This window comes from Tamandua tetradactyla, chromosome 3 (assembly GCF_023851605.1).
Source record: "Tamandua tetradactyla isolate mTamTet1 chromosome 3, mTamTet1.pri, whole genome shotgun sequence".
NCBI classification, from domain to species: Eukaryota; Metazoa; Chordata; class Mammalia; order Pilosa; family Myrmecophagidae; genus Tamandua; species Tamandua tetradactyla.
The window spans coordinates 26,747,031-26,772,735 of NC_135329.1; the positions used below are offsets into that span (position 1 = coordinate 26,747,031).

The 25,705-nt window shown below is 38.4% G+C and overlaps 1 protein-coding gene across 1 annotated transcript in view; it reads right to left on the reverse strand.

Annotated features, from left to right (window-relative positions):
- The window catches only part of EBF2 (EBF transcription factor 2), a 190,235-nt gene that overhangs the window by 16,313 nt on the left and 148,217 nt on the right, over window positions 1–25,705 (reverse strand). Inside the window, exons 11-14 of the mRNA XM_077152833.1 lie at window positions 3,697–3,785; window positions 2,291–2,356; window positions 2,036–2,213; window positions 145–330 (exon numbers count right to left, since the gene is read on the reverse strand). Coding sequence (XP_077008948.1) covers window positions 145–330; window positions 2,036–2,213; window positions 2,291–2,356; window positions 3,697–3,785 — 519 coding nt within the window. The remainder of the gene's footprint in view (window positions 1–144; window positions 331–2,035; window positions 2,214–2,290; window positions 2,357–3,696; window positions 3,786–25,705) is intronic.

Sequence of the window (25,705 nt, forward strand, 5' to 3'; positions counted from 1 at the left end):
TAGGCAGAACATTTCATCAGGAAATTGGGCTACTTATTCATGAATTACTAAGATTTGGGAATTCAACTTTTCTCAAAAGGGTTGACTAGTAAAACCCAGAGACAGAGAGACACAGAGAGCTGGACAGATAGAAGGGGCACTTACTTCCATAAGGGGAGCCTGTGGGTGAGCCGTTTAGAAATCCTGGTGATCCTGGGACGCCCAGGTTGGCCATGGGGACGTTGCTGTAACCATTCATACTGTTACTGGAGGTGCTGTAATTCGACTGCTGCGGTGTGGAGCTGGAAGAGTATCCCCGTGGAGAGATGCTGCTTGTGTTGCGGATATATCCTTGACAACAAAGGAAAAGCCCATGTAAGTCAACCTGAACATAGTATAGGCTGACTATGGACAGCACAGGTCCACTGGCCCCCCAGATGATAGAGTACCACCAAGTTGACCCTGGGCAGTGGTGGGGAGCATGCAATTAGTTTGTCTTCAATCTCTTATACCCTCATCTCCCTTTCTCACCCTATGCAAGACCATGTCCCTGGTATTCTCTTTTTTTCACCTTTCGTGTAAACCTGCACTCGGCATCTCCAACTCACACCTAGGAGTAAGTGATCAATTGCAGTGGGTAGTGACATCTCTCAAATTATATTTCATACAACACCAGGGTCCTAGTATATATTAATTGGCATCAATGGTCAATAAAGCATACTGTATACTTTATATATACTGCATATATGTAAAGCATACAAGCTACATCTTGAAGACCTACATTAGAAGGGCTTAGAAACTAAATAAGTCAGTACAACTTTGTTAACCTAGTGTTCCTCAAATGAAAGAGACCACATAGCATCTTTTTGTGGGGTGGTGAGCAAACTTAAAACATCTCAAGGGCCAATAGCTGCAAAACACAGTTTTAGAAATATTAGTTCAAAGTTGTTACAATGGCTGGGTTTGGGGTAGGGAATTTTCATTTAAAAAGTGTTGATGTATTCATCAAATGCACTGTTCTCTGACTGTTTTTGAATCATCAGCAAGTGAGTGTGGGAGAGCTGGTCTGTAGGTGGAATGAGGGGAGGTACAATAAGTCTTCACCACACTTCTAAAACCCCAGCAGAGAGACATCACCCAATCTATCCTGAAATAACCCCACCTGAGCAACTGTCCTTAAAACTATTAGGAAATGACCCAAATATATCACCAAATGAAAAAGAATTTGATATATGGCCCATGGCTGCCATTTCTTTAAAAAAAAAAAAAAAAAGAGGGTGGGTTATTGTACCCATCCATCCTTCTGTCAGAACTAGTTGATTCCAGCTGGGGTGTGAGAGTGAGGAATTCCCTTCCAAAGGGTGAATCCAGTTAATTTTAATAAGAAATAAACTTTTACGTCATTTAGTCTTCTGAATGAATTTAGAAATAAAATTATCTGAAGGTTAGGGACATCATTAGGAACATTTACTCCTTAAAAAAAATTGTTTTAAATAAATTTAGATGTCACTTTAATAATAAAATAAACTTCAGCGAAAAATCTTTACACCTTATACTTCATATGTGAAAGTACATTTATTGTGTGTTTTTTGCTATATATTTATAGATGAGATAATACATAAGTGTACATAACTAAATAAAAGCAAGTTATTCACCCTTGGTTATCAGGAATGGAGATTTGGGCAGAATGAACAATAATGGCAATAACTCAGCATCTTTCCATTATTCAATCTTGTTATTACAATCGCAGAAGTATAAATTTTATTCAATGTGTACCTGTACCTCATTTTAGTAAGGCACACCCTTCTAAATTCATAATACTCAAGTCTGACCTTCAGTATTTCCAATGAAAGGCATTCTACTTCATAATTTAAAACCTCAAAACCGAATAATATACCTTATTAATACTGAGATAATCCAATACATTATTTTATGCTTATCTAGAGACACACTGTGTTTGATAGTATATGACTCGAGCTTTATCTCCTTCCATTCAAGCAGAACCCAGACTTAAAAAGTAAAAATGCTTGAAGTTTGATTCTGAGAAAGGCAGTACCTTGATTATTTCCCTGTGTTGACTCTGAGATGCTGACCCCAAGTTGGGTGCCATATGAATTGATTCCCATCATGCCACTGTGAGCTGGAGAGCTGGAAAGAGCCGGAATCTGGCTTGGATTCCTGGGGACACTGTAGAGTGCTTCAGCAATGTCTGCAGCTCGCTTCAAAATGATGTCCTACAAAGCGACAGGTTGAGGTGAGCATTTTATCCAGTGTGTCATATTCAGTAGGGTATAAGATGTGTGCTTCTAACCTGGTTATTGTGTGGTGTGCCATAGAGGGCCTCCACTAGATCTGCAGCTCTTTTCAACAGCATTTCCTGGTAAAGACAAGACAGGGTATGTCATCATAAAATGGCAAAACCCGCAGTGGTGAAACGAAGGAAAATTACGTGTCAAAATAAAAAGTCCATATATCTCCCTCACAACATAAATGTTTAGACAAAGGGTCCTATATTTGTTTGACAGCTAGGTTATAATCATACATATAATCCCTCTACAAATATCTATCTGCATTTATCCTCAATAAAATGACTTCAGAAATGGTTGTGCTACTGAAACAAAAAAACATCAACTGAACTGAGGGTGATGTTGGTTAAAACTAATAATTTCATGGAAGTTCAATTGAAAATTCCTTTCAGACCACTCTACTAAAAAATCAGGTATTCTAATTACCCAAATATTATTAAAATGATTGAATGACCTGAGTTGAGCTGCTTGCCAAGGAGCTGTCCAGGGTACTGAAATTATCTTGGCAATGCCTTCTGCAAAATTTTATACTAATAAAGATGAATCCTTTCAATAATATTTCCCCCTGTTCATTTTAACCAGAGAGAATTAGTAATCAGGAATCCCTTTCCTCTCATTTTGTCTTTCCACCTCCTGTTTTTTACAGCTTTTTAAGCTGCTATTAACCTACTTTCCAGATATTATCTAATTTAATGGTGGGGCTGGGGATTTCTCCAAGAGGAAAATAAAGGTGTGATGTAGAAGCAACTGTGATACTTGAATTTTACTTACTGCACAGAAAGAGAAAATTGCGTTTTACAAATTGTGTGTCTAAAATGAAAATACAAATTAACTTAAAATTGAACAAATTCTCATTAACTGAATGACAGCTAATAAATTGAGGTATTTTTTAAATAAAGAAACCTAAAATCATGGGCCAGCCTCATAATGTACTTTTCATAAGAAAGTTCATTTAAAAGTTATGCATTTCATAGAAATTTTATATGGAGGTGTTTTTCACTTCATCAAATTCTAGTATAAACAGTAAAAGTCATCAATAAATACTTGATTGTGGATAAATGTGTTCCTACAACATGGGCAAACAATATCATATAAACACAATGGAGCGGTGACTTATGCTTTTAAGCAATTATACAATTATTTATTTTCATAAAATTTGCAAAATTTATGAGCAGAACACTTTTGTAGTATATCTGTTTTGTAAGCCCAAATTTTAGATTATGTATTTCCTCAGAAATAAATCATATTTCATAGTCAGATATTCTATGTGGACCTTGTATTAAAGCTATAAAAAATTCGACAGACTTATAGACAAATTTTTGAAAACCTAAAGATATTTAATTTCTAGATTTGTCTAAATTTGATAAATTTAAAGAAATGTTTTTGCATGTCAATTTTCAAAGCATTTTACCTTCGCTAATCTCTCAGGATCGCCAGGATGCCTTGGGATAACTTTCTGCAGTCTCTGGAAGCCATAGTCGATGGTGGGTTCATTTAATGCTGAAAAACAAAAGTACTCTTGTATTTTTAATTAAACCTTCTAATTTAGACTCCCACCAATAATAGAGAGGTTGTGATATTCTTTTTCCAAGAATTGATACATAATGAATGCAACAGTTATGTGTTTGTTATTAACATTGGTTAAATCACACTTAAAATTTGGAATTTATGGTCATTTTATGTTTTCCATCAGAATAGCACTTCAAATTTTTAAGATTATTACAATTATTTTGCACTGTCTTCCTCAAATGTGCACACATAACTATCTACTAACACTCAAATAATCAAAAATAGTACATGAAAATATTACTTAACTATATACCAATTTCTTATGAAAACAATAAACTACTTTTATATTCTTTTCCCTTCTCTCCTTTCTCTTTTCTGCTTCTCAGGTGTGATTTTATGATCGATTAATCATTCTCTTAAATACCTGTTTCATAATTATTCTCAAATATTTTCATATATATATAAACCTTTTATTAGTTTACTCTCATAAAACCCTGTTCTTATGCTTAATACACTTTGCGCAACTTGCAATTATATTTAATTATATCCTACACAATCCATTTCTTTAAGTCAGGCTCCCCCATTAGACTATAAGTTCCAGGAGAGCAGAGCTCATATTTATTTGGTTTCCCCACTATGTTCCCATTGTTTAAAACAGTGCCTGGTACACGGTAGGCACTTAGCAATAGTAAAATGAGTAAGTGTATGAAAGAATGATACACTTCAGCAATCCGCTATTCTAAAATGTTTTGAAATTGATTCCTTTATCCTTTTCTCCTCCTTCCCTTCCTTTATTTTTTTAACTTTTTAATTGTATAATATAACATATATACAAAGCAAAGAAAGAAAAAATGCAATAGTCTTCAAGGTACTCCTCAACAAGCAGTCACAGGACAGATCCGAGTGTCTGTCCTAGGCTACTCTACCATCATCTGAGACCTCTCCTTCTAGCTGCTCCAGAATATAGCCTTTCTTTATTTTTAAAAAGTTTTATGTTTTAATTTTGTGGCTTTAAAATTAAAACATCATCATAATAAAGAAAAAAGATACAAAGAATAAAATCATAATCACTTGTACTCCCATTATGCATCAATAAATACAGGAGTTTGTATTTCCTTTTTATCTTCCTTTTTGCATATGTGTTTTATGAAAATTTATTGCTATTGTTCTAAATGTAATAAGCAACACTTAAAAAAAAACTATTTAAAAATTCTCAATGTAAAAAATACTCAGTTCTACCACTCTAGAAATAAGTGGTATTTAGAGTAAGCTTTTTTTCTTTCCAAATTTAAACGCACACATATACTTAGAATTATTTAAAGACATGCTATTCACCCTTTTATATAACCTACATTTTATCCATTTAAATATATAGCATAAAGTTTCCCCCAGGTTTTTAAATATCCTTTGATTACATTATTTAAAACTGATACATATTTTCCACTACATGTTTTATAGTTTTTTAAAAATGGTTTCCTAATGTTAAACATTTAACATGATCCTAATTTCTCACGACTATAAAAATCAGAGCAATAATTACCCTCTTTACATAATTCTATTTCAATTGGAAAACTCCAAGTATTAGAATTACTGGACCGAAAATTGTGATTATATTTAAGGTCTTTCACACATAATGTCAAATCACTCCTTAGAAGAATGTATGAATTTGTACTACCTCCAACATTGCATGTGATTGTTCACCAGTAAAGTTGAAGTTTTTTCCTTTTATTTGCTGTACTCTGAAATTCTTCTTTTTATGAACTGTTTATTAATACTTTCTGCACCTTTTTCTATTGGGGATTAATATTTTTCTTTCCTTTTCTTGTGAAAACACTTTATATATTAAGATTTTTAACACTGTCATCCATGTTGTAATATTATATCCCAATTTGTCCTTAGTTACAAAACATAGAAGACCATGCCAACTCCAAGATCTGGTACATGCGTGCATATGCAAATATGCATGCACATATATACATATAAATGACTATATATGTATGAGTATGAGTATACATGTATGATTCTCAACTTCTTTCGTTGTACAAAGTTAAGCCTTAACATTTTCCCAACTATGTAACATAATTTATTGAATGCTTTCTAGGCATTCTTGTCTGTTCCCTTCATCTATGTTTCTATTCTGGAGTGAGTATCACACTACTGTGGTTATAACATATGCTTAATATCTGATAGTATAAGCGACCCTCCACAAATACAGAATTAATCTTTTAAAAGTACATTTTCTCAAGTGTTTTCATTCATTCATATTTCCAGACAAACTTTAGGGAAGTCTCAAAAAATATTTCAGTAGTATTAGACCTTTAACTAATTAAAAAGAAAACTGAAGGCTTTAAACTATCAAAACCACATCTATTTTAGGTCCTTTATTAAAATGTATACTATTCCTGATGGGCGTTAGGTTTGTCTGGTTTTTTTCCCTTTTGTATTTTTAGCTATTATTTCACTTTTTTTGTTATTTTTATTTTGAGTAAGATTATTTCCCACTTCATATTATCTGAGATAGTGTTCCTACTGTCTAGACATACTTTGGGTGCTAATATGTCTGTGAAGACAGTATGAGGTCATCGAATGTGACAGTATATGGTATAGTAGTTAAGAGAATCAGCTCGGGTTTGAATTCCAACTCCACCATTAACTAGCTACACGACTGGAGAAGAGCAATTAATTCCTGTATGCCTCTGTTTAAAATCCATCTCATGGGGTTGTATCTCATGACACAATTTATCTAATGCCCTCAGCACAGTGTTTGGCACATAAAAGATGTTAACCAATGGCAGCTATCTGTTATTTTGTGACCAGACCCCTGAGAGAGTAATTTTTTTCCATTCCTTCTCTTAGACGTGTACATTCAAATCATCTATATATGATCATTTTTTCTCCAATTGATAGATATACCTCTTAGTTCTCATAATCCCCTACTTCTGTTGGCTGAAACTTACCAAATAATATTCCAAAAATGAGGACTATAGTGGATGTTCTTACTTGTTTTCCTCTAAAGAGTAAGATGCTAACATTTTTCTTCCTTGACCAACTGATAATTGTATTTTATAATGGATTTCCCATAATTCACAATGAAAGGTCTACCCATGGATGTAGTATGTACTTTCTTAGTATATTTCTGAATTCAATTTGCTAGTATTTCTTAAGATTACAGTTGTAAGAAGTGAATCAATTAAGTTACTAAGATTAGTGTCTAGCACACAGTGAGCACTGAACAAGTATTACCTATTGTTAAAGATTCGTGCGTTCATATTGATCACCGGGATTACATACATGGTTTTGTCCAACTTCTGATTGATTTTTTTATTCAGTAAAGTAATTTATTAAAAGCATATGGCTGGTAATCAGAATCTCTATGAAGGCAGGAGATCCAGGTTTGGAGCCCACAGAATGAAAAACTACCCCAAACCACATTGCAAATGGATTTTTCATGTATTTTAGCTGTGAAAAATAAACTGAGGAGCTTCCTGTGTTTTATCTTAGGCTCTATGAAATTTAAATTGCATGGATTATATCTGTCTACTAAAAGTTTGAGAGAACCCCACTGAAATTACTCTTGTCAAGGTCATCAAACCAAAACTGTTCTGTCCTTATCTTAACTTCAAGTTAGCATTTGCAACAGCTCATATTCTCTCTATCTGGAAATACTGCCCCCCCTCCTGGCTTTCCTGAACCCACGTTGTCCTGTTTTACTCCTACCTCTCTGGCCATGCCATCTCAGCCTCCTCAGAGGACCACTCTCCCTCATCTTGCCTTGTAAATATTGAAGCTTCTCTAATATAGCCAAGGCAGTGTTCTGCTTTGCTATGCATTCTCCCTGGGCAACCTCCAACACTCATGATGCCCATGTCAAGATACATGTTGACCATCACAAATCTCTATCTCCAGCTGAGAAAGCTTGCCCAAAATTCAGTAATATAACCAATGGCTTGGTAGAAATTTCCATTTCAATGTCCCACAGATTTCTCCCAATCAAAATGCCCCATGCTTACGTGATTCTCAACGACTAGCACCGCTGTTCATTTGAATGCCAATCAAAAAAATCTTGGATTCATTCCTTATTTCTCAACCTCATTTAGATTTTCCTAGAAAAATCATCCATTTCATCAAGATTTTAATGTTTTAGCATGGATTCTAGATGATATTTATTTAAAACTTTTGACCTCCTATATATGATTCTTCCTCTCTCTCGCTCTCTCTCCTTCTCTTTTTAAGAAGTCACATTTCTAATTTTGGCCACCTTTTGTTCCAAGGAGAATGTTCTAAAATTTCTAGGTGCTTTGGTACTAAATTGTTAATTGCTTTTTCTAGATAATTTCATTAGGTTCAAAAAAGGTGGCCTGCATAATATTTACCCTTGGGAATCTATTGGAAGTTTTTTTGGTGAATTAATCCATATTAGTTTTGTCTGTGTTCCACGGATACTGCATTAAATTATTATTTCATGTATCTTATTAATCATATTATTTAAGGCATTTTATCCATTTTTGCTATTATACATTTGTCTTCCCACTTTTCCCTTGTACTTCTTTTTCTTTTCTTCTCCTTTTTTTTTTTTTTTTTTTGCAAGGGCAGGTACCAGGAATCGAACCGGGTCTCCAGCATGGCACATGGGAATTCTGCCACTGAGCCACCATCACACTACCCTGTGTTTCTTTTTTTATTGTATAAATAAAATATATACAAAAAATAATTTTCAAAGCACACTGCAGCAATTAGTTACAGAACAGACTTCAGAGTTTAGTTTGGGTTACAGTTCTAAAATTTCAGGTTTTTCCTTCTAGCTGCTCCAAGACAACGATTCAGCAGTCATACTTATTTGTTAAATCCTATCTTCATGGTAATAACTCCATCTCCTCCTCTGATCTTTCTCCCAGTCTTTAGTGGTTTTGGGCTGTGCCCCTTCTAATTTCTTCACGTTGTAAGGGGCTGTCGATAATATGGGATAGGGGGATGGAACTAGTTGATATTCTGGAAGGCTGGCCCCTCTGGCTTTCAGGACTTATCTGGCTTAGATAACCATCTGGAGGTTGTAGGTTTCTGGAAAGTAATCACAATGCATAGAACCTTTGTAGAATCTCAGCCAGAGCCCTAGAAGTACTTTTAGGATTGGCAGGTACTGCTTTGGTTGTGGTCTGGCAAACCATGGTAAGTAACAATATCTAGTTGAAGCTTGCATAAGAATAGCCTCCAGATAGCCTTTTCGACTCTATTTGAACTCTCTCAGTCACTGATAACTTATTTTGTTACAATTCTTTTCCCCCATTTGGTCAGGAAGGCATTGACAATACCACATCGGCAGGGCCAGGCTCATCCCTGGGAGTCATCTTCCACACTGCCAAGGAGACTTTCATCCCTGGATGTCATGTTCCACATAGAGGGGAGGGTGATGATTTTACTTGTAGAGTTGGGCTTAGAGAGAGAGACAGAGACAGAGACAGAGAGAGAGGCCACATCGGAGCAACGAAAGAGGTCCTTTAAAAGTAGCTCTTAGGCATAACTATAGGTAGGTTAAGCTTTTCCGCTACATAAACAAGCTTCATAAGAGCAAGCCTCAAAATCAAGGGCTTGGCCTATTGACTTAGGAGTCCCTAATGTCTGAAACAGTATTTGGGATTTCCCCAGTGGTAAAGTTTAATAATTCCATATGTTTTCTACCCATCCCTCAGACTTTGCCAACACATTTTTATTATCTGCTCCACATACTCGGAGGTGTATCTGGGCATTATATTAAATTATACAGAATTATATGCCCTCATTCCTGTTCTAAGCTCCATGTATTTTGGTTGTTTAAATGATCTATCCAGACAGGTTGAATCAGATTATGTACTGCAGAAAATTTAGGTTTTGGATGAATAAACCTTTGTTTTCTCCTTGTATTTTTCTCAAAGTTTTAAATGTATATATATTTCTTCTAGTGATTTGTAAGCTACACATCTCATTTCTAAAGAACTATCTTTAGTTTTCTCTAAAAATATTTAAAATTTTTTCTAATTATTTGAATCTGTTGAGCCCTCCTCCATGTAAGGAATTTTGCTTACTTTTAATTTCCCTACCATATTCTCTCCAGGTTTAATTTTTGTTGATAATTTATTATTTTGAGCTAATGTTTCTATTTTCAGATTTTCTATGCTCCATACCATTTAAGAATTAATATTTATAAATACTCTATAGTTAACTGTTCTCTCTGCTGACTGTCAGTCCTTTGGCACCACAACTTTTCCATTCTTATATCCTTCATTATTTCAATTGTTCAGCAGTTAGATTACATCAACAACAAGTGTTCAATTCTGATTGGGCCCTTAAAATCAGAGCATATTTTCGTCTTCCTCATGCAGAAACGGAAGTTCTCTGGATATAGAATTGCTAAGTGTACTCACTTCTGTTCAAGACCAAGGTTCTATTGGCGTCACCTGTTTTCACCCCATGGTGTGTGTGTGTGTGTGGTGGCAGGGAGGCTGGTGGGATTTTGTCTGGGTGTCCCCCATTACTTCCTGGTTCTGCTAGTCTTCCCCCACGAGAATGCTGAGTCCAGACTTTCACAGTCCTCCAATACAACCCTGCCTGTGCACACCAGCACACCAGCACAGCAGCACAAAATGTCTGGCATATGGATGATACCTCCCCACCTTTTAGCACTAACCTGGGTTTCCATTATTTTTATGTTTCCTTGAAAAATCCTCAGCTATATTCCGGGGGTGGGGGTAGAATAAACATTTACACCAACATCACCATTTCACCAAGAAACACATGTAACAATAGCTGTGTGTATAACTGGAATCATTTTGTAACCTTTTTTTTTTTCACTTATCATTATAATGTCAGCGATTACTAAAGCTTTTTTTCTTTAATAACAGGATTTTTAGTGGCTATAATTTTCAATAATGAAAACTGCTATTACCACCATTATAGTTAACTGAAGCCTTCTCTGTTACAGGCACTATGCTAAGCATTTTACATACATTAGCTCATTTAATCCTCATTACTATCCTATGACTTTGGTATTATCTTCATTTTAAATACAATCCCAGGTGGTAAAGACGGGCTCTGAATCCTGTCTTCCATAGATCCCAAGCTTTTTCTGCTGTGAATTACAGATATCGTTCCAAGCCCCAGCAAGTTATGTTAGCAGCCACCCTCTGAGAGCAGACACCCAGCCCTGGACTAGAGCTGATGAAGAGCAAAGAAAAGTGCCGAAGACTGGGCCACCCTGTGCTCCCTCTGACCCATTTCCGATTCCTCTTTCCACCCATCCCCAAGCTTGCTCCTCAGCTTCAGGCAAAGGGCTTCTGAATTGGAGGTTAAAGCTCTGCCCAGGTTGCCTAAAATTCTCAGTCGAGAGCAAGAGAAGACCCCATTTGTATTCATCAGCAAACACACACAGCTGCCCCGTGCTGCAGGGCGGACAGACTCGGTGACAAAATACTCTAAATTGTTTGTTGCCCCATCTCTTTTCAAATATCCACCATTTCACTACCTAAAGTGCAGTTTTCCTGAAACGGAGATAACTTGAATTATAGATTTGAGCATGCTCACAATATGCTGACCACAAATTAAAGAACTATCCCACAAAGTAGAAAATCTAAGCGTCTTCCCCTTACTCTTTTCATTACTATCCTAGTTCCTTTCCGTGTGCATGGCGACTCCCCCAGGCAAGGGTTCATCCCTGTCACAAGAGCACTACATGCTCCACCCAGAGCTCCCAGCCACCCCACCACCACCCCACAGCTCCCAGTCACCAACCCTCCCACCCCACACCTCACAGCCATCAAACCCCCACCCCCACCCCATGGCTTCCAGCCACCAACCCCCCTCCTTGCAGAGGAATTCTCTAAAGTTCAGCTTTAATCATTACACAGAGATGGGATATAGGTGATGGTTTCACTTTAATAGTATTTATCACATATTTGTACCCATTTTTCTGCCCCACTATATCGAAAAGCACTAAGGCACAAGGGTCTTGTCTGGTTCATAATATATCCCTTCCCTCCTCTCCCCTGGCCCATCCCACTTAGAAACATGCAGAATATCTTGACTGCACTAGGTAAGCAATTCATGTCTTTATCTGAGTAAGTAGGTAAGGCACAATTGTCTGTTTTTTATGTTGATAGGTTTTTGACAGGTCTCTGCCAGACTTCATATAAGGCATGAATTCTGGGACAGGCTATGTATAGATGCAAGTTAAGAAAAACTATACTGAAACATACTTCATTTATATGGATGAGAAACAATATCACAGGTACACACGCATGTGTGCACACAATTTCACTGCAGCGGGTACACTTCTGAAGTAGAAATCATGAAGTAGAAAACACCTGGGCTCTCTCTAGTCAAAACAAAACCATAGGAGGTAAAGGCAGTCACCTCTCAAGTGTTCAGCCTTCAAAACATCAAGGTCAGGGTTTGACAACTTCTACTTTGGTTTGAATTGGCAAATCAACGGACCATCTTTTTTGTCCCTATAGACCCAGCCTCACCTTGAATCTTAGCGCCCCTCCCCACCACCCCTTCCCACTGCCCTGGGTGTTCTCTGAATTTTCAGGCCTGATGCGAGCCAAGTAAACCTCAATTAGCTAATGAGGTGCCCAAGACCAGCACCAAGACCGCCTCTAAGGACCAACCAAATCATTAGCCAACATCATCAGTGCAAATTTACAACCTCTCCTACCACATGGAGTGCGAGGATGCTGTGAAGTTCTGCCAACCCTTTAGCTGACAGGTACACACAGAAATGCTGGCAAGGCAAAAACAGAGTAAATTAAAAAATACGCTTCAATCTATAGGCTCTATTTATCTATGTCTTTCTTTAGTAACATAACATTAAGGTAAAAGGTCACATCCCCACTGAAATATAATTTATATTTACCTTTTATTAAATAATTATGGCATGGCATGAAGTTAAATATTACAGAAGCTAATCAAGGGGGAATTCAATAGAGAAAACGCAGACATGAGAATTTCGTCTTTGCTATACATAGAATGTCTCAATCCTCCACTGGGAGTCATTGGGGTTTGCTTAAGGAGTTTAATAATACACATTTCAACCGCCACAGAATCTAAATCCCATTTGGATCAGACTTGGAGAACTTTCATCAATACCTTGAGATTTCGTAATCTTTCTCCCGAGAGCCTGGATCTGAAGTGTCATTTCTCATTTTGATTGCAGGTATAATATATTAGCTTGCCTACATATCTTAAACCCAACAAATACATACAACCTATAAGCAATGGGGGGGGGGTATTTTTTAAAGTAAATAGTATTTAACTAAAAATATCTAATGGGAACCACTCATTAAAAAAAAAAAAACTGGCTGGTGCCCAATATTAATTTTCCCAAAGGGTTGATGAGACATATAAATTCTATATGCTTTTAATCTTTCTTCCTTAAAAGGTGGCACAGAGCCCAGATTATGCTTATCCTTGTTTGCTTCTACTTCTGCTTCCTTAAAAAAGAGAGGGCATTGCCTAGCAGGGAAAGTGGGGCTCTTTGTTAGCGTTTCAGTCAGTCCTTAAGAGGCAACACTGACACTGCACATGGATTGTTTTTATGCTGCTGATGACTAGGGCAATAGTAACAGAGACAGCAGCACTAAAGGCTGAGCAATTTCCTTTGCAGGAATTTTAGAGAAGAATAAGATGATGGGCTGAGGGGATATCTGGATGCCGCTCTTAGGACTTTGGCAAATCACACCCTTGGCCTGGGTTCCAGCTTTACTCATTAGTGAGTTTTCACTTGGATCCAGACATCACTGTGGAGTCTATGGACAGCCTTTGAGATGACAATAAATGCTGCAATATTCTGAGCTTAGCTGTGTGTGTGCACGTGTGCATTTATCTTCAGAAAAGGATCTTCACTTCTATCAGATGTTCACAAAACCCATGATCCCAAAAGGGCTGCAGCACATGGAAGTAAAGTTTCCCGATAGACCTTATTCTAGACCCCATTCTTCAGGAGGAAGGGAGTCTTACTCTTTGGTTTCTGAAAAACAAAGCAAGGGTGTGTGGGTGGTGGAATGTTCACCTTCCATGCGGGAGATCTGGGTTTGATTCCTGGACCATGCACCCCACAAAATAAACAAATAAATAAAGACAAAGCAAAGAACACCTAAAATCCATTTAATACGGTTGTGAGGTCAGAAGATGGACTTTGATATGCAAGCAAAGCAGAACTCATACATCAAGAATACCCATTCTCTGTTGGCTTACAAAAACCTAGGTTGGGAGAAGTTTAGAGACACATGGACAAGCTCCTGTCCACATGCCACCTGCAGGACTTCTCCTTCTCCTATTGCCCTGCAGTGTCCAAATCTTGCTTTGATCTTACACAATGATCTCACACTTCGTCTCCCCATGAAGTCTGCCTTCTCTGTGCTGTGGTTTTGCTTTTATGGCTCCCCCTCTTTCTCTTCCCCCAACCAATTTCCTCATCGAATTATCTACCTTCTGCCTTACTGCTCATGTGTCCAACATTCAAAGGCTATATTAACTTAGCATTTCAATGCTCTCAAGTTAAATTTGTAATAGGATTTGATGGTGTGATGGAGAGAAAGCTGGGCCCTGGCTCAGGTTCTGCCTTTGGTTCTGACCCTGACCAAACAAACTATGCCTTCTTCGCCCAGTCACTTGGTCAGGTGGGGCTTTGGTTTATTTCTCTGCAAAAACAAAGGGTTGGACTAAATGGCCTCTAAGACCCCTTGCAAATTCTTGTGTTTTATTATTCCAAAACTATTATTTATTTGGTGCAGAGGGAAATTTTTCTTCAAGGAGTGGAGCTGGGTGGGGCTGAAATCATATGCTGTTGAATTAAATTGTCCTTAACTTTTGCTATACTGAATTCTCTCCCCATACCCATTTGTTCTGATGTGGTGAAAGTTCTGTGTCACCCACTGAAGAAAAAAAAATGAACAAAGAAAATATAGGAACACATTATTAAGAGGTGGTGCCTGTCTTTGTGGACACAAGAAAAAGAATATGTGTTGAGAAGCAACAGTGCACTAGTGAAAGATTAGACTGAAGCCTTTGATATTTAATTTTAAATGAAATATTAATTTAATATTTAATTACACTTTGGTTTCAAGAAAAACTGCAGCAGCAAGACAGATTGTTTGAAGAAGGGAGTAATATACATGGTTAAGGAGACAACTGTAAAAATTAAAGATAAATTTCAAGGGTAAATCTAAATGCCACAATGGAGCAGTTATGAATATGCTCATGCTCTCTGTAATGTGTATTTAGAATATTATATCTGAAAGTACCAGGCCATTAAGGGGGTGGGATGTCTCTAGTGGAAGAAAAGCCCCCTATTCTGGGGCTTCCAACAGAGACATCATTCCTCGGACTCAGCTGGATGTTGTATCCGAATTTCATAAGAGGCGAGAGTGGAGGTAACTTCAATAAAACTGCAGGCTACCCGGAGAGCTATTGGTTCAACCTGCTTCCATTGTGAACACAAAACAATTGTACTCAGGCTAGTTTTTGATGTTTGAATTGGGCCTTTTTAACTAAAAATCAGATTCATTTCTTAAATGGGATTTTTTTCCCTGGGTAATGCTACAAGAAGAAGAAAAAAAAAAGAAATGCAAAGTGGATGAGCCATTAACATTTGAAATCCAGCGTGCACATCTGTGCAGTGCAGCTTTATGAAGGGAAGGCTTACTCACTAGAGGACTCTGTGCCCCATGCCGAGCCTCAGGGGCGAGACCGTGCAGGGTACGAGTTTTGGGATTGTGGAAAATCTAGGCCTCCCATTTTTCTTCCTAACTGCTGCCTGTTGTTGGCCATTCTCTTGTCGATGAACACTTTCTCCCAAATAAAGAACATGAGTCTTCAGTCAAATACATTTGTTTTTACTAAAGTAAAAGATAATAAAGTGTGCTGGAGGAGGAGGTTAGTTGACATGAGTTCTTTAGTTTCCTAGAGCACTTCAATCACCCAGGGCATCTCTTTCTACTTTAGGATTCAGCCGCACACCTTTCGATGCGTGAGCTGGCACAGCTGGTCAGCAGGAGAACGAATCTCTCCTCTGCGCCCTTCTTCCTTCCCCTTCATATCCCACCTGCAGAGTTATTGTTCTCAGCCTGCAAAACTCGGATTTGCTAATCTAGACCAAGATATTAGGGGCACGACGTGGCAGGTCTTTCAAGAAGAATCCACATTTCAGAGAGGAAGATGGTGCTTTGCAGTAGGAAATCCATCATTAACAAGGAAGCAATGGGGGAGGAAGCCTCTTAGAACTCATCACACGCCATTTTGTACCTCTCTACCAAATGTCCATAATAGTGAATTTTGTTACATCTCTATATTTATTTTATATATGTATACAATCTTATCTTCCCATGAAGATAAGCATTATGCTCATTTTTTAGATTAGAGAACTGAGGTGAAGAATGGCTAAGGGGACTTCCGGAGAAGATGGCGGCTTAGTAAGACGTGTGGGTCTTAGTTCCTCCTCCAGAACAGCAACTAAAGAAACAGAAACAATACAAAACAGCTCCTGGAGCCACGACAGAGACCAAAAAGACAGTGTACCCCATTCTGGAACGGCTGAACGGGCAGGGAGAATCCGCTGCGGTGAGATACCCGAGGGGCCCCGGCCGGGGCGGCTGGCAACTGGGGTCCCTCCACGCACGTAGCTCCCCGGTCTGACTGGGAACATTGGATAGTGGGGCCCTCCCGCCACGCTTGGTGTCTCGGGCCAGCTGGGCAATTTGGACCGGCACTCCCCCAAGCCGCGGCGGCCGGCGACCCCCACCTCCACGCGCGGTTTCCCGGGCCGACTGCGAGATTCGGATTGGCAAGTTAAAGGAGCCACAGCATCTTTTACTGGTGGGACCCGCAGACAGACGAGCGCCACAAGCGCCACCTACTGGGCAGGAAAAGAAAAACAGAGCCCAGAGATTTCACAGAAAAACCTTTCAACCAGCCGGGTCCCACACCTAGGGAAATCTGATCAAATGCCCAGACACCAGCAGAAAATAATGGATGACGCTTGGAAGGTTGAAGATATGGCCCAGTCAAAGGAACAAACCAATAGTTCAAATGAGATACAGGAGCTGAGACAACTAATGCTGAATATATGAACAGAAATGGAAAAACTCTTCAAAAACCAAATCAATAAATTGAGAGAGGACATGAAGAAGACATGGGCTGAACAAAAAAAAGAAATAGAAAATCTGAAAAAACAAATCACAGAATTTATGGGAGTGAAGGACAAAGAAGAAAAAATGGAAAAAACAATGGATACCTACAATGGTAGATCTAAAGAGACAGAAGCTACAATTAGTGAACTGGAGGATGGAACATCTGAATTCCAAAAAGAAACAGAAACTATAGGGAAAAGAATGGAAAAACTTGAGCAGGGGATCAGGGAACTGAATGACAATATGAAGCGCACAAATATACGTGTTGTGGGTGTCCCAGAAGGAGAAGAGAAGGGGAAAGGAGGAGAAAAACTAATGGAAGAAATTATCACTGAAAATTTCCCAACTCTTATGAAAGACCTAAATTTACAGATCCAAGAAGTGCAGCGCACCCCAAAGAGATTAGACCCAAATAGGCATTCTCCAAGACACTTACTAGTTAGAATGTCAGAGGTCAAAGAGAAAGAGAGGATCTTGAAAGCAGCAAGAGAAAAACAATCTGTCACATACAAGGGAAACCCAATAAAACTATGTGTAGATTTCTCAGCAGAAACCATGGAAGCTAGAAGACAGTGGGATGATATATTTAAATTACTAAAAGAGAAAAACTGCCAACCAAGACTTCTATATCCAGCAAAATTGTCCTTCAAAAATGAAGGAGAAATTAAAACATTTATAGACAAAAAGTCACTGAGAGAATTTGTGACCAAGAGACCAGCTCTGCAAGAGATACTAAAGGGAGCACTAGAGTCAGATACGAAAAGACAGAAGAGAGAGGTATGGAGTAAAGTGTAGAAAGAAGGAAAATCAGATATGATATATATAATACAAAAGCCAAAATGGTAGAGGAAAATATTATCCAAACAGTAATAACACTAAAAGTTAATGGACTGAATTTCCCAATCAAAAGACATAGACTGGCAGAATGGATTACGACCCAGCAATACCACTGCTAGGTATCTACTCAAAGGACTTAAGGGCAAAGACACAGACGGACATTTGCACACCAGTGTTTATAGCAGCATTATCTACAATTGCAAAGAGATGGAAACAGCCAAAATGTCCATCAACAGACGAGTGGCTAAACAAACTGTGGCGTATACCTACGATGGAATATTATGCAGCTTTAAGACAGACTAAACTTATGAAGCATGTAATAACATGGATGGACCTAGAGAACATTATGCTGAGTGAGTCTAGCCAAAAACTAAAGGACAAATACTGTATGGTCCCACTGATGTGAACCGACATTCGAGAATCAGCTTGGAATATATCATTGGTAACAGAGACCAGCAGGAGTTAGAAACAGGGTAAGATAATGGGTAATTGGAGCTGAAGGGATACAGACTGTGCAACAGGACTAGATACAAAAACTCAAAAATGGACAGCACAATAATACCTAAGTGTAACGTAACTATGTTGGAACACTGAATGAAGCTGCACCTGAAATATAGTTTTTTGTTTGTTTGTCTGTTTGTTTGTAAAAAAAAGAATGGCTAAGGGATTTGCCAGAAAGTTGGGACTCAAATCCAGGTTGCTAACTACCATGTCCAGTGTTCTTTCTAGTATATAAGAGCAACCCCCAAGGCTGCCTTCTGCCCAGTACCAAGTTCTTTCAAGGAAAATTGCAAAGTGGAGTTCACAGTTCTTTGCTTCTGTAACTTCGGTAATTCATGGGGAGGATAATTTCTATTACTTCTAAGCACTTCATAGGCTTCAGAGGCCTACAACATCACACTAAGATAATGAGAAATAGCCTCATTTGCAATCTGGAAAACAGGGGCACAGGTAAGGCATCTTCTGAGATCCTGCTTTATGCTGACTGGCCACTGCCTATTTCCTATGCATTTCCCAGAGTAACAGCCAGAGAAACAAGACAATTGGTATTTGCCAAATAAGCCAGATGTGGCCAAACAGATGGCCTGTTCAATTTCTTCTATTAAGCTGTGCAGTATTGAGAAATAATATGGGGTACTGGTTAAGAGCAGAACTTTAGAGTAAGACTGCTTGGATTGCACCAAGCTCGGTGATCTTTAATGGGTAACAACTCATTTAGGCAACAGGCTTTTCATCTATAATGTTGAGATACTAATGGAACCTTCATCGTGGGAAATGGTGATGCTTAAATGAGCTCATAGGACAGGCCCTGGCCCTATGTGTTCAATAAATGACAGATGCGATTACTGAATTATCATCATTTTCTTCTTACTAGTTCTGTTATAACGAAGCCTTCTAACAAACATTGGTCAGATGTTTAGCCCACATTCTTCAAAGAACCATAGAAACAAGGACAGAAAAGCTGTACTCATCTACCACCATATCTCAAGGGCTTGCCATCAGTTCGCAGGTCCTGCATGGGTCTAGCTAGTAGACACCTCTGAGCATTATTGGGGAATTTTCTTGATGGTGTTTCACTTGTTTTCTGTGAGTGGTGCAGGTTTTACAATTCTACACAAAGGCAATTCCACCCCTAAATGCCATACCTACATACTACCTACATACTTGCTGCCACCTGACATCAACACAGCAAGGAAATACCTGCAAAATCGATTACCGTGGTCCCATTGGACATTTCTTCTAGGATTGGTTTTTTTCCTGCACTACCAGTTCTCTGTGGAAAACTCTATGAGGGAACAAAAGGAAAGGATTTTGCCCTCTAAGCCTAGGCTGGCATACCACCTCTGGGTCTCAAACTGGACACAGGAAATCAGACTTTTCTTCATGAGCCACGTTCTCATTGCTGATCTCTCAAACCTGCAGCAGCAAGATGCATTTCAGCAAACCATGATTGAAGAAAAATAGACCTGTGAAGTCACATGTGTGAAGAAAACATGTTGTTTTTCAGAGCACTGATGTTGTTTGTGAAACACTTGGCAGCAGCAACCTCGGGGAGTTCATTACTCTATTTTGGCTAATTATGCCAGGTAACTTTAAATCTAATGGTCTTGTGTTCATTATGGTGGTATTTCCTTAAATACAGGAATTATCAATGGCTACACCACAGGAGCTGTGTGTTGGAGTGGGGGCTACAGGAGAAGAGGTTCACTGGAGCCTCCTTTCATGCCTCCCGCTTTTTGAGTCTTCCTTTAGAAAGAATCCACCTAAGAGGAAACACTTATTATTGTATTCTTGGCACAAGTGACCCAATCTCATAATAATGCTCCCTTGAGCAGAGCACTTTACAAGCCAGAAAGTCTCTGCAACAGCCTCACAATCACGTTTCAGGGTCTCTCGAATTCGTTTATATGTTTAATATCCAGATTCCCAGACTCTTCCAGAAAAGCACGATTTGGGAGATTTGGAATAGAGCCAAATTAGGGAAACACCTTTGGGTAATAGTATAATTAGTACCAGAGATTTACGGATGAAGGAAATGAGGCTCAGGGAGGTTAAGTGACTTGATAAAAGGACAAAAAAACTAATGGATGAAACAGCTAAGGTCAGAATGCAGGGCTTCTGGCTCTAAGTCCTGTGTATCTCCTCTTGGACTTGGAGTCTGCCCAGAATGCTCACTTTGCCACCACCAAAGCCCTCTATTTCTGGGTTTGAAGCTTTTCTTTTCCTATGAAATCAAGATTATTTTCCCCTTCTGACCATTTGAGCTGAGTGGTTTGCTTATACCTATAGTGACCTTCAAGTACTGCTATGCCGTTAAGCACTGGCTGTGGATGGGGGGGGCTGTTAGAACCTCTAATCCAAGGTTCTCAGAGTGTGTGGTTCAGCTATTCAATTCTAGCTCTCCTGGAGGCCAGGCTGGCTGGAAATACAAAAGGCCTACCTCTGGCTGCCTCTTCCAAGGGAAAAGGCCACATTTTCAGGGCTAAATAGAGTTAGGACTCAGTTCTGAGTTGCAGAAGTCCCATCTTCAGTTACCTGTAGAAGCCACCACCTGTTTAGCCATCAGACCAGGATTCTCAACTGATGGTAAATTAGCTTTTCATGTTAGTGGTGCCCACTGGGTGGGAAAAGACGAGAGACTACCTATCCATGACCTGTCTGATGGGGATGGAACCCTCATGGATGGGCAGCTTCTTGTTTCCACCAGCCTGTGTTCAGTTTGGCCCCTAACCTTGAGGTAGACATTTTTATGGAATGAACAGTCTCCCGAGCCATCCTGAATAGTTTATATTTATATTTATATTTTCTTCTCTGAATGTAAAATGGCATGCCTCCCAGCCCCTATCCTTCTCATCCCTAACTGTCTCCTAAAGTCCTTCTCAAAGGGGGTCTTTTTGAAGAAGCTTGACTGACTCCCTGGCTGGAAATATTTTCTTGTACCTGAAAAATTAAGTTTTCTTAGGTGTGCTCTTTCAGTACTTAAGTATGTGTGACATTAATTTTATATATTTTCTTCTTTTAATTTTTAATTAAAAACAACTTAATTTTATTAGGAAACAATACATATAAATCAGCAAAATGAAAAAAATATTTTGAATAATACCAATATACAGAAACCTCTGTTGTTAACACCTTGGTATACAGGCTTCCATACCTTATTTATTTTTCTTTCCACAGCTATCCTTTTTTTATGTAAATATATATATTTGGACCAAACTGTGCATATTGCTTTCAAGCTTTTTAATCTATATCATGGAGATCTTTTATATCAATAAACATCCTTCTACAGTCTAAAGTGTTCCAGCGTAAGGATGTTCCATTATTTAATGAGTCCCTAATGGGCACTAAGGATGTTTTCAATTTTTTACTACTATAAACAGTGCTCCACTGAACAGTCCTTAGGAAAATTCAATTATTTCCTAAGTAAACATTCCTAAAAGTGGAATTGCTGGGTCAAAGGATATATACATTTTTAAGAGTAGTATGATCAAAGTAATGTGCCCTCCTCTAAGAATTCACATTTTTACAGCAGCGTATTAGAAAGTGCCCACTTTCTTTTGTTTTTGTCAATCTAGATATTCTAATTTTTTTTTAAAAACATGGGCAGGCTCCGGGAATCGAACCTAGGTCTTCAGCACAGCAGGAGAGAATTCTGCCACTGAGACACCAGTACACTGCCCTCTAACTTTTTTTTTAAATGCCAAATTGATAGGGGATTTTTCATTTTTTGCCTTAATTTTCATTTATTTGATTATTCATGTGTTTGGGATTTTTTTTTAAATATATGTTTATTGCTTAATTGTTTCTTTCCTGAATTAACTCCTGATATTCCTTGTTAATTTCTGTTTGAGCACTTGTCTTTTTCTTCTTAATTTGTTAGAGGTCTAAAGTTTGCCTCTTTATCTCCAATGCATTACATATTGGCTGACAAACAGTAGGCATAAAGTTATTTTTTGCTGGAAAAATAAATGAATCTTTATATATGTAAGGTAAAGTGTCATATATAACAAATATTTTCCCAGTTTGTCCTTTTTCTTTTGATTTAATGCATACTAGTTTGACATGCAAACATTCTCCTTTTAGGCAATCAAATCTTTTGTTTGATGATTTCTGTCTTTGGTATCAAAGTTAGCAGAGCTCAAGATTATATAATTTTTTAGAGCTACTATCTTTTGGAACATCTGTGGTTTAAAATAAAATAGTTTAATTTGAATATATTTCAGTTTATGATGTTAAGTTAGAAATCTAACTTTTTTCAATGCTTAATTAGTTGCCCCAACACCACTTGTTAAACATTTGATCTTTTCCACATTGACCAAAAATGGCTTTCTCACTGATACTGATATTTATGTATTTATACACTTAATGTGTGTTAAGATGTTTTTTTCTTTTATTTTCTCTTCTATTGCATGACATTTCTATAGGTTCCTAAAGCCCCATATTTTTTAAATTATTGAAGCTTAAAGTAGGTTTTAATGTCTGGTAGGGTAGGACCTCTCATTTTTCAAAACTAGGGTCCTATTTTAGCACATTTAATTTTCCAGGTTGAACTTTTGTCAAGTTTCCCCCAAACATTTTGTTGGTATTTTGATTGGCAATGAGTTGAATTTATTCATCAATTGACATCTTCACAATATTAAATCTTCCCACCTCTCCACCAGCTGGAAGTATTTTGTCCTTCCCCTGAACTCCCTTAGCACTTTATACTTTTTTAAAAAACTCACTTTCTCAACTATACCCACCCAATTTTTCAAACCTGAAACCTGAGAGTCATCCCCTTCTCTCCCCTCCCCAACTTTCACCCCATCCAATTAATCATCAAGCCCCGTCAATGCTACCTCCTAAATTTCATCCACTTCTGCTTCTCCCCACTATTGGCACTCCAGTCCAAGCTGCCATCATCCCTGACCTAGACAACTGCCCTGGCCTCCAGCTGACCTCCCTGCCTCCACCTTTGCTTCCAAGCCATTCTCTACACTGCATTCAGAGTGATCCTTTAAATGACAAGTCTGATCATGGAACTTAACTTTCAGCTTAAAAATATTCAATATTTCCCCATGGCAATTGAGGTAGAATCCAAAATAGGCCTTGACAAAACCTGGCTATTTCTCTCCTTCCCTACTGGAACCCAGGCTTTTCTTCAACTCACTCCTTCTGCCATTTTCATAGTGACCATCAAACACATCTCATGTTCTTTCCTACCTCAGGGCTTTTTATATATATCCTATTTCCTCTGCCTAGAATTGTTCTTGGCTTTCCCTGTCACCTCAATTTGAGAAGGTTAGGCTCCCCTGGAATACAATTTTCCTTTTAGTGTTCATCACATTTGTAATCCCTTGTGCAAAACAAAACAAATGTGTTGTTATGATAATAATAATAATAATAATAAAGAACACTTTTTGGATATCAAGATATGGGTTGATCTCTATCCTTCACTTTGCTTTAAAATGTAACTTGATTGTTATCTCCTCTGGGAAGCCTTCCTTGTTTCCCCAAAGCTTCTCACTCCCTGCTCAGGGCCCTGACTATGCTTTTTGTTTTTAATATCTTTTATAGGACTTAATCTATTTTCTGTAATTTTGTTGATGACCTAGGACTACAAGCTGCTAATGGAATACTGATATTGATTTTGTGCCTTGAGCATAATTTCTGTCACATGTTTGTTCTAATGCCTATATGGATTAAACTGATACATGAGTCCTACTTCTAGAGGTTCAGATTTAATTGTCCTACGATCCAACCTAGGCATTGGCGATCAAAAGTGCAGCAAGGCTGAGATGAACTCGGTTTTCAGATGAAGTTGATATATGTACACACAATGAACATAACCTGTAGTTCCAAAAGTCTATCTATAGCCATACTAAATAAGTATCGGGAACACATGTCCTCCTATAAAGAGTTGAGGATTGGTTGCAACATGATTGTCATTATACCCTCCCATCTTCTCACAGGCCAGACCCATAATCCATACCTAGAGTCCTGTATGTGGAAAGTGTCCTGGATGAGGCTGCTTCTCAGGCTCCTTCACAGATTCCTTCTATCTTCCTAAGCCCTACACTTTGGTGCTCCCAGGGCACTGTCTTCAGACTTTTTCTGTTCTCTAGCTACACTCTCTTCCACAGTGATCTCATGCAGCCTAGTGGTTATAAATTTTGTCTTTATGTTGATGGCTCCCTTATTCAACATCCTCAATGTCTTCCAATTCAAACCCCTTGCACCTACAAGCCTTTCCTACCTCATCTCCTCTCATTCCCCCTCCCCTCTTGCTCCACTCCAGGCTGCTGGCATTTTTATTCTCCCCCACTTAAACTAAGCTTGTCGCCTTGTTAGGAACTTTAATCTTACTGTGCTCTCTGCCTGGAACACTCTTCCCACAGATTCATTTACTGCTGGGTACTGTTCTAGAGAACATCAGTTGACAAAACAGTGAAAATAGTCCTGAGGTCTTCTAGGGACGGAAGGGAAGGCACTGTGAATGAGTGGAGTGAGGGGGGGACAGGGCAGAGAGAGGTCATACAGGCTAGAAGGGAAGGGGGATAGATTTCCATGGCTGACACCTTCCTGTGATGCAGGTCTCTGCTCTCCATCCCTTCTCCTTGACCCTCGGCCCTGACCACCCTACCCAAAGCTCTATCTCTATCTCTCACTTACCGTTGTCTGAAATTATATAATTTATTTCTTTGCTGTCTGTCTTCTCCAATAGAAAATAATGTAAACTTCATAAAAGTGGGGACTTCATCTTGCCCACTTCTCTATCCCAGAGCCTAAAGGTGAGCCAGCCCATGGTAGGCATGTAATAAATTCTAGTTTGAATGAAAAAATGAATGAACTATATCTTGGAGTCTGGAACAATTATTCCACATTATTTATTAGGACTGTGATAGAATCTTCTATAGATGCACACACACACACACACACACAAATCTCAGCCAAGATGTGCCTATCATATCAGGAGAGAAAATAAATGATCCTCTTCTATAAACTACTTGCTATCCTACCAGACATTTACACCTTAATGAGACTAGGAGGCTAAGTCCAAATGAAAGAGCAATACACTATATACAAAACAATATTACTAAAATTTGTAATGTATCTGATACATTTTCTTGACTTACATATTTCTTATGATACACCCCTTATTTTCTTATTCAAAGTACACTATCCTAGTTGATCTCTTTGCCTGCAGTTGTTCCCTGCCTTCGCTAATCCAGTCTTTATAACAACAGCATTCATTTTTCCTAAAATAACAACTTTGAGTCACCCTCCCTCAATGGCTTGTTATTTCTTGCCAAATCAAGTCCAAATTCCCATAAAAGGCTTTTGTTTTATAATCTCTGTTTTATAATTTCCTCCTCTCTCTTGTCTAGCTCATCTCGTCCAAGTGTCTGTTTTGCCTTTGCTTTTGAACCAGGCCCT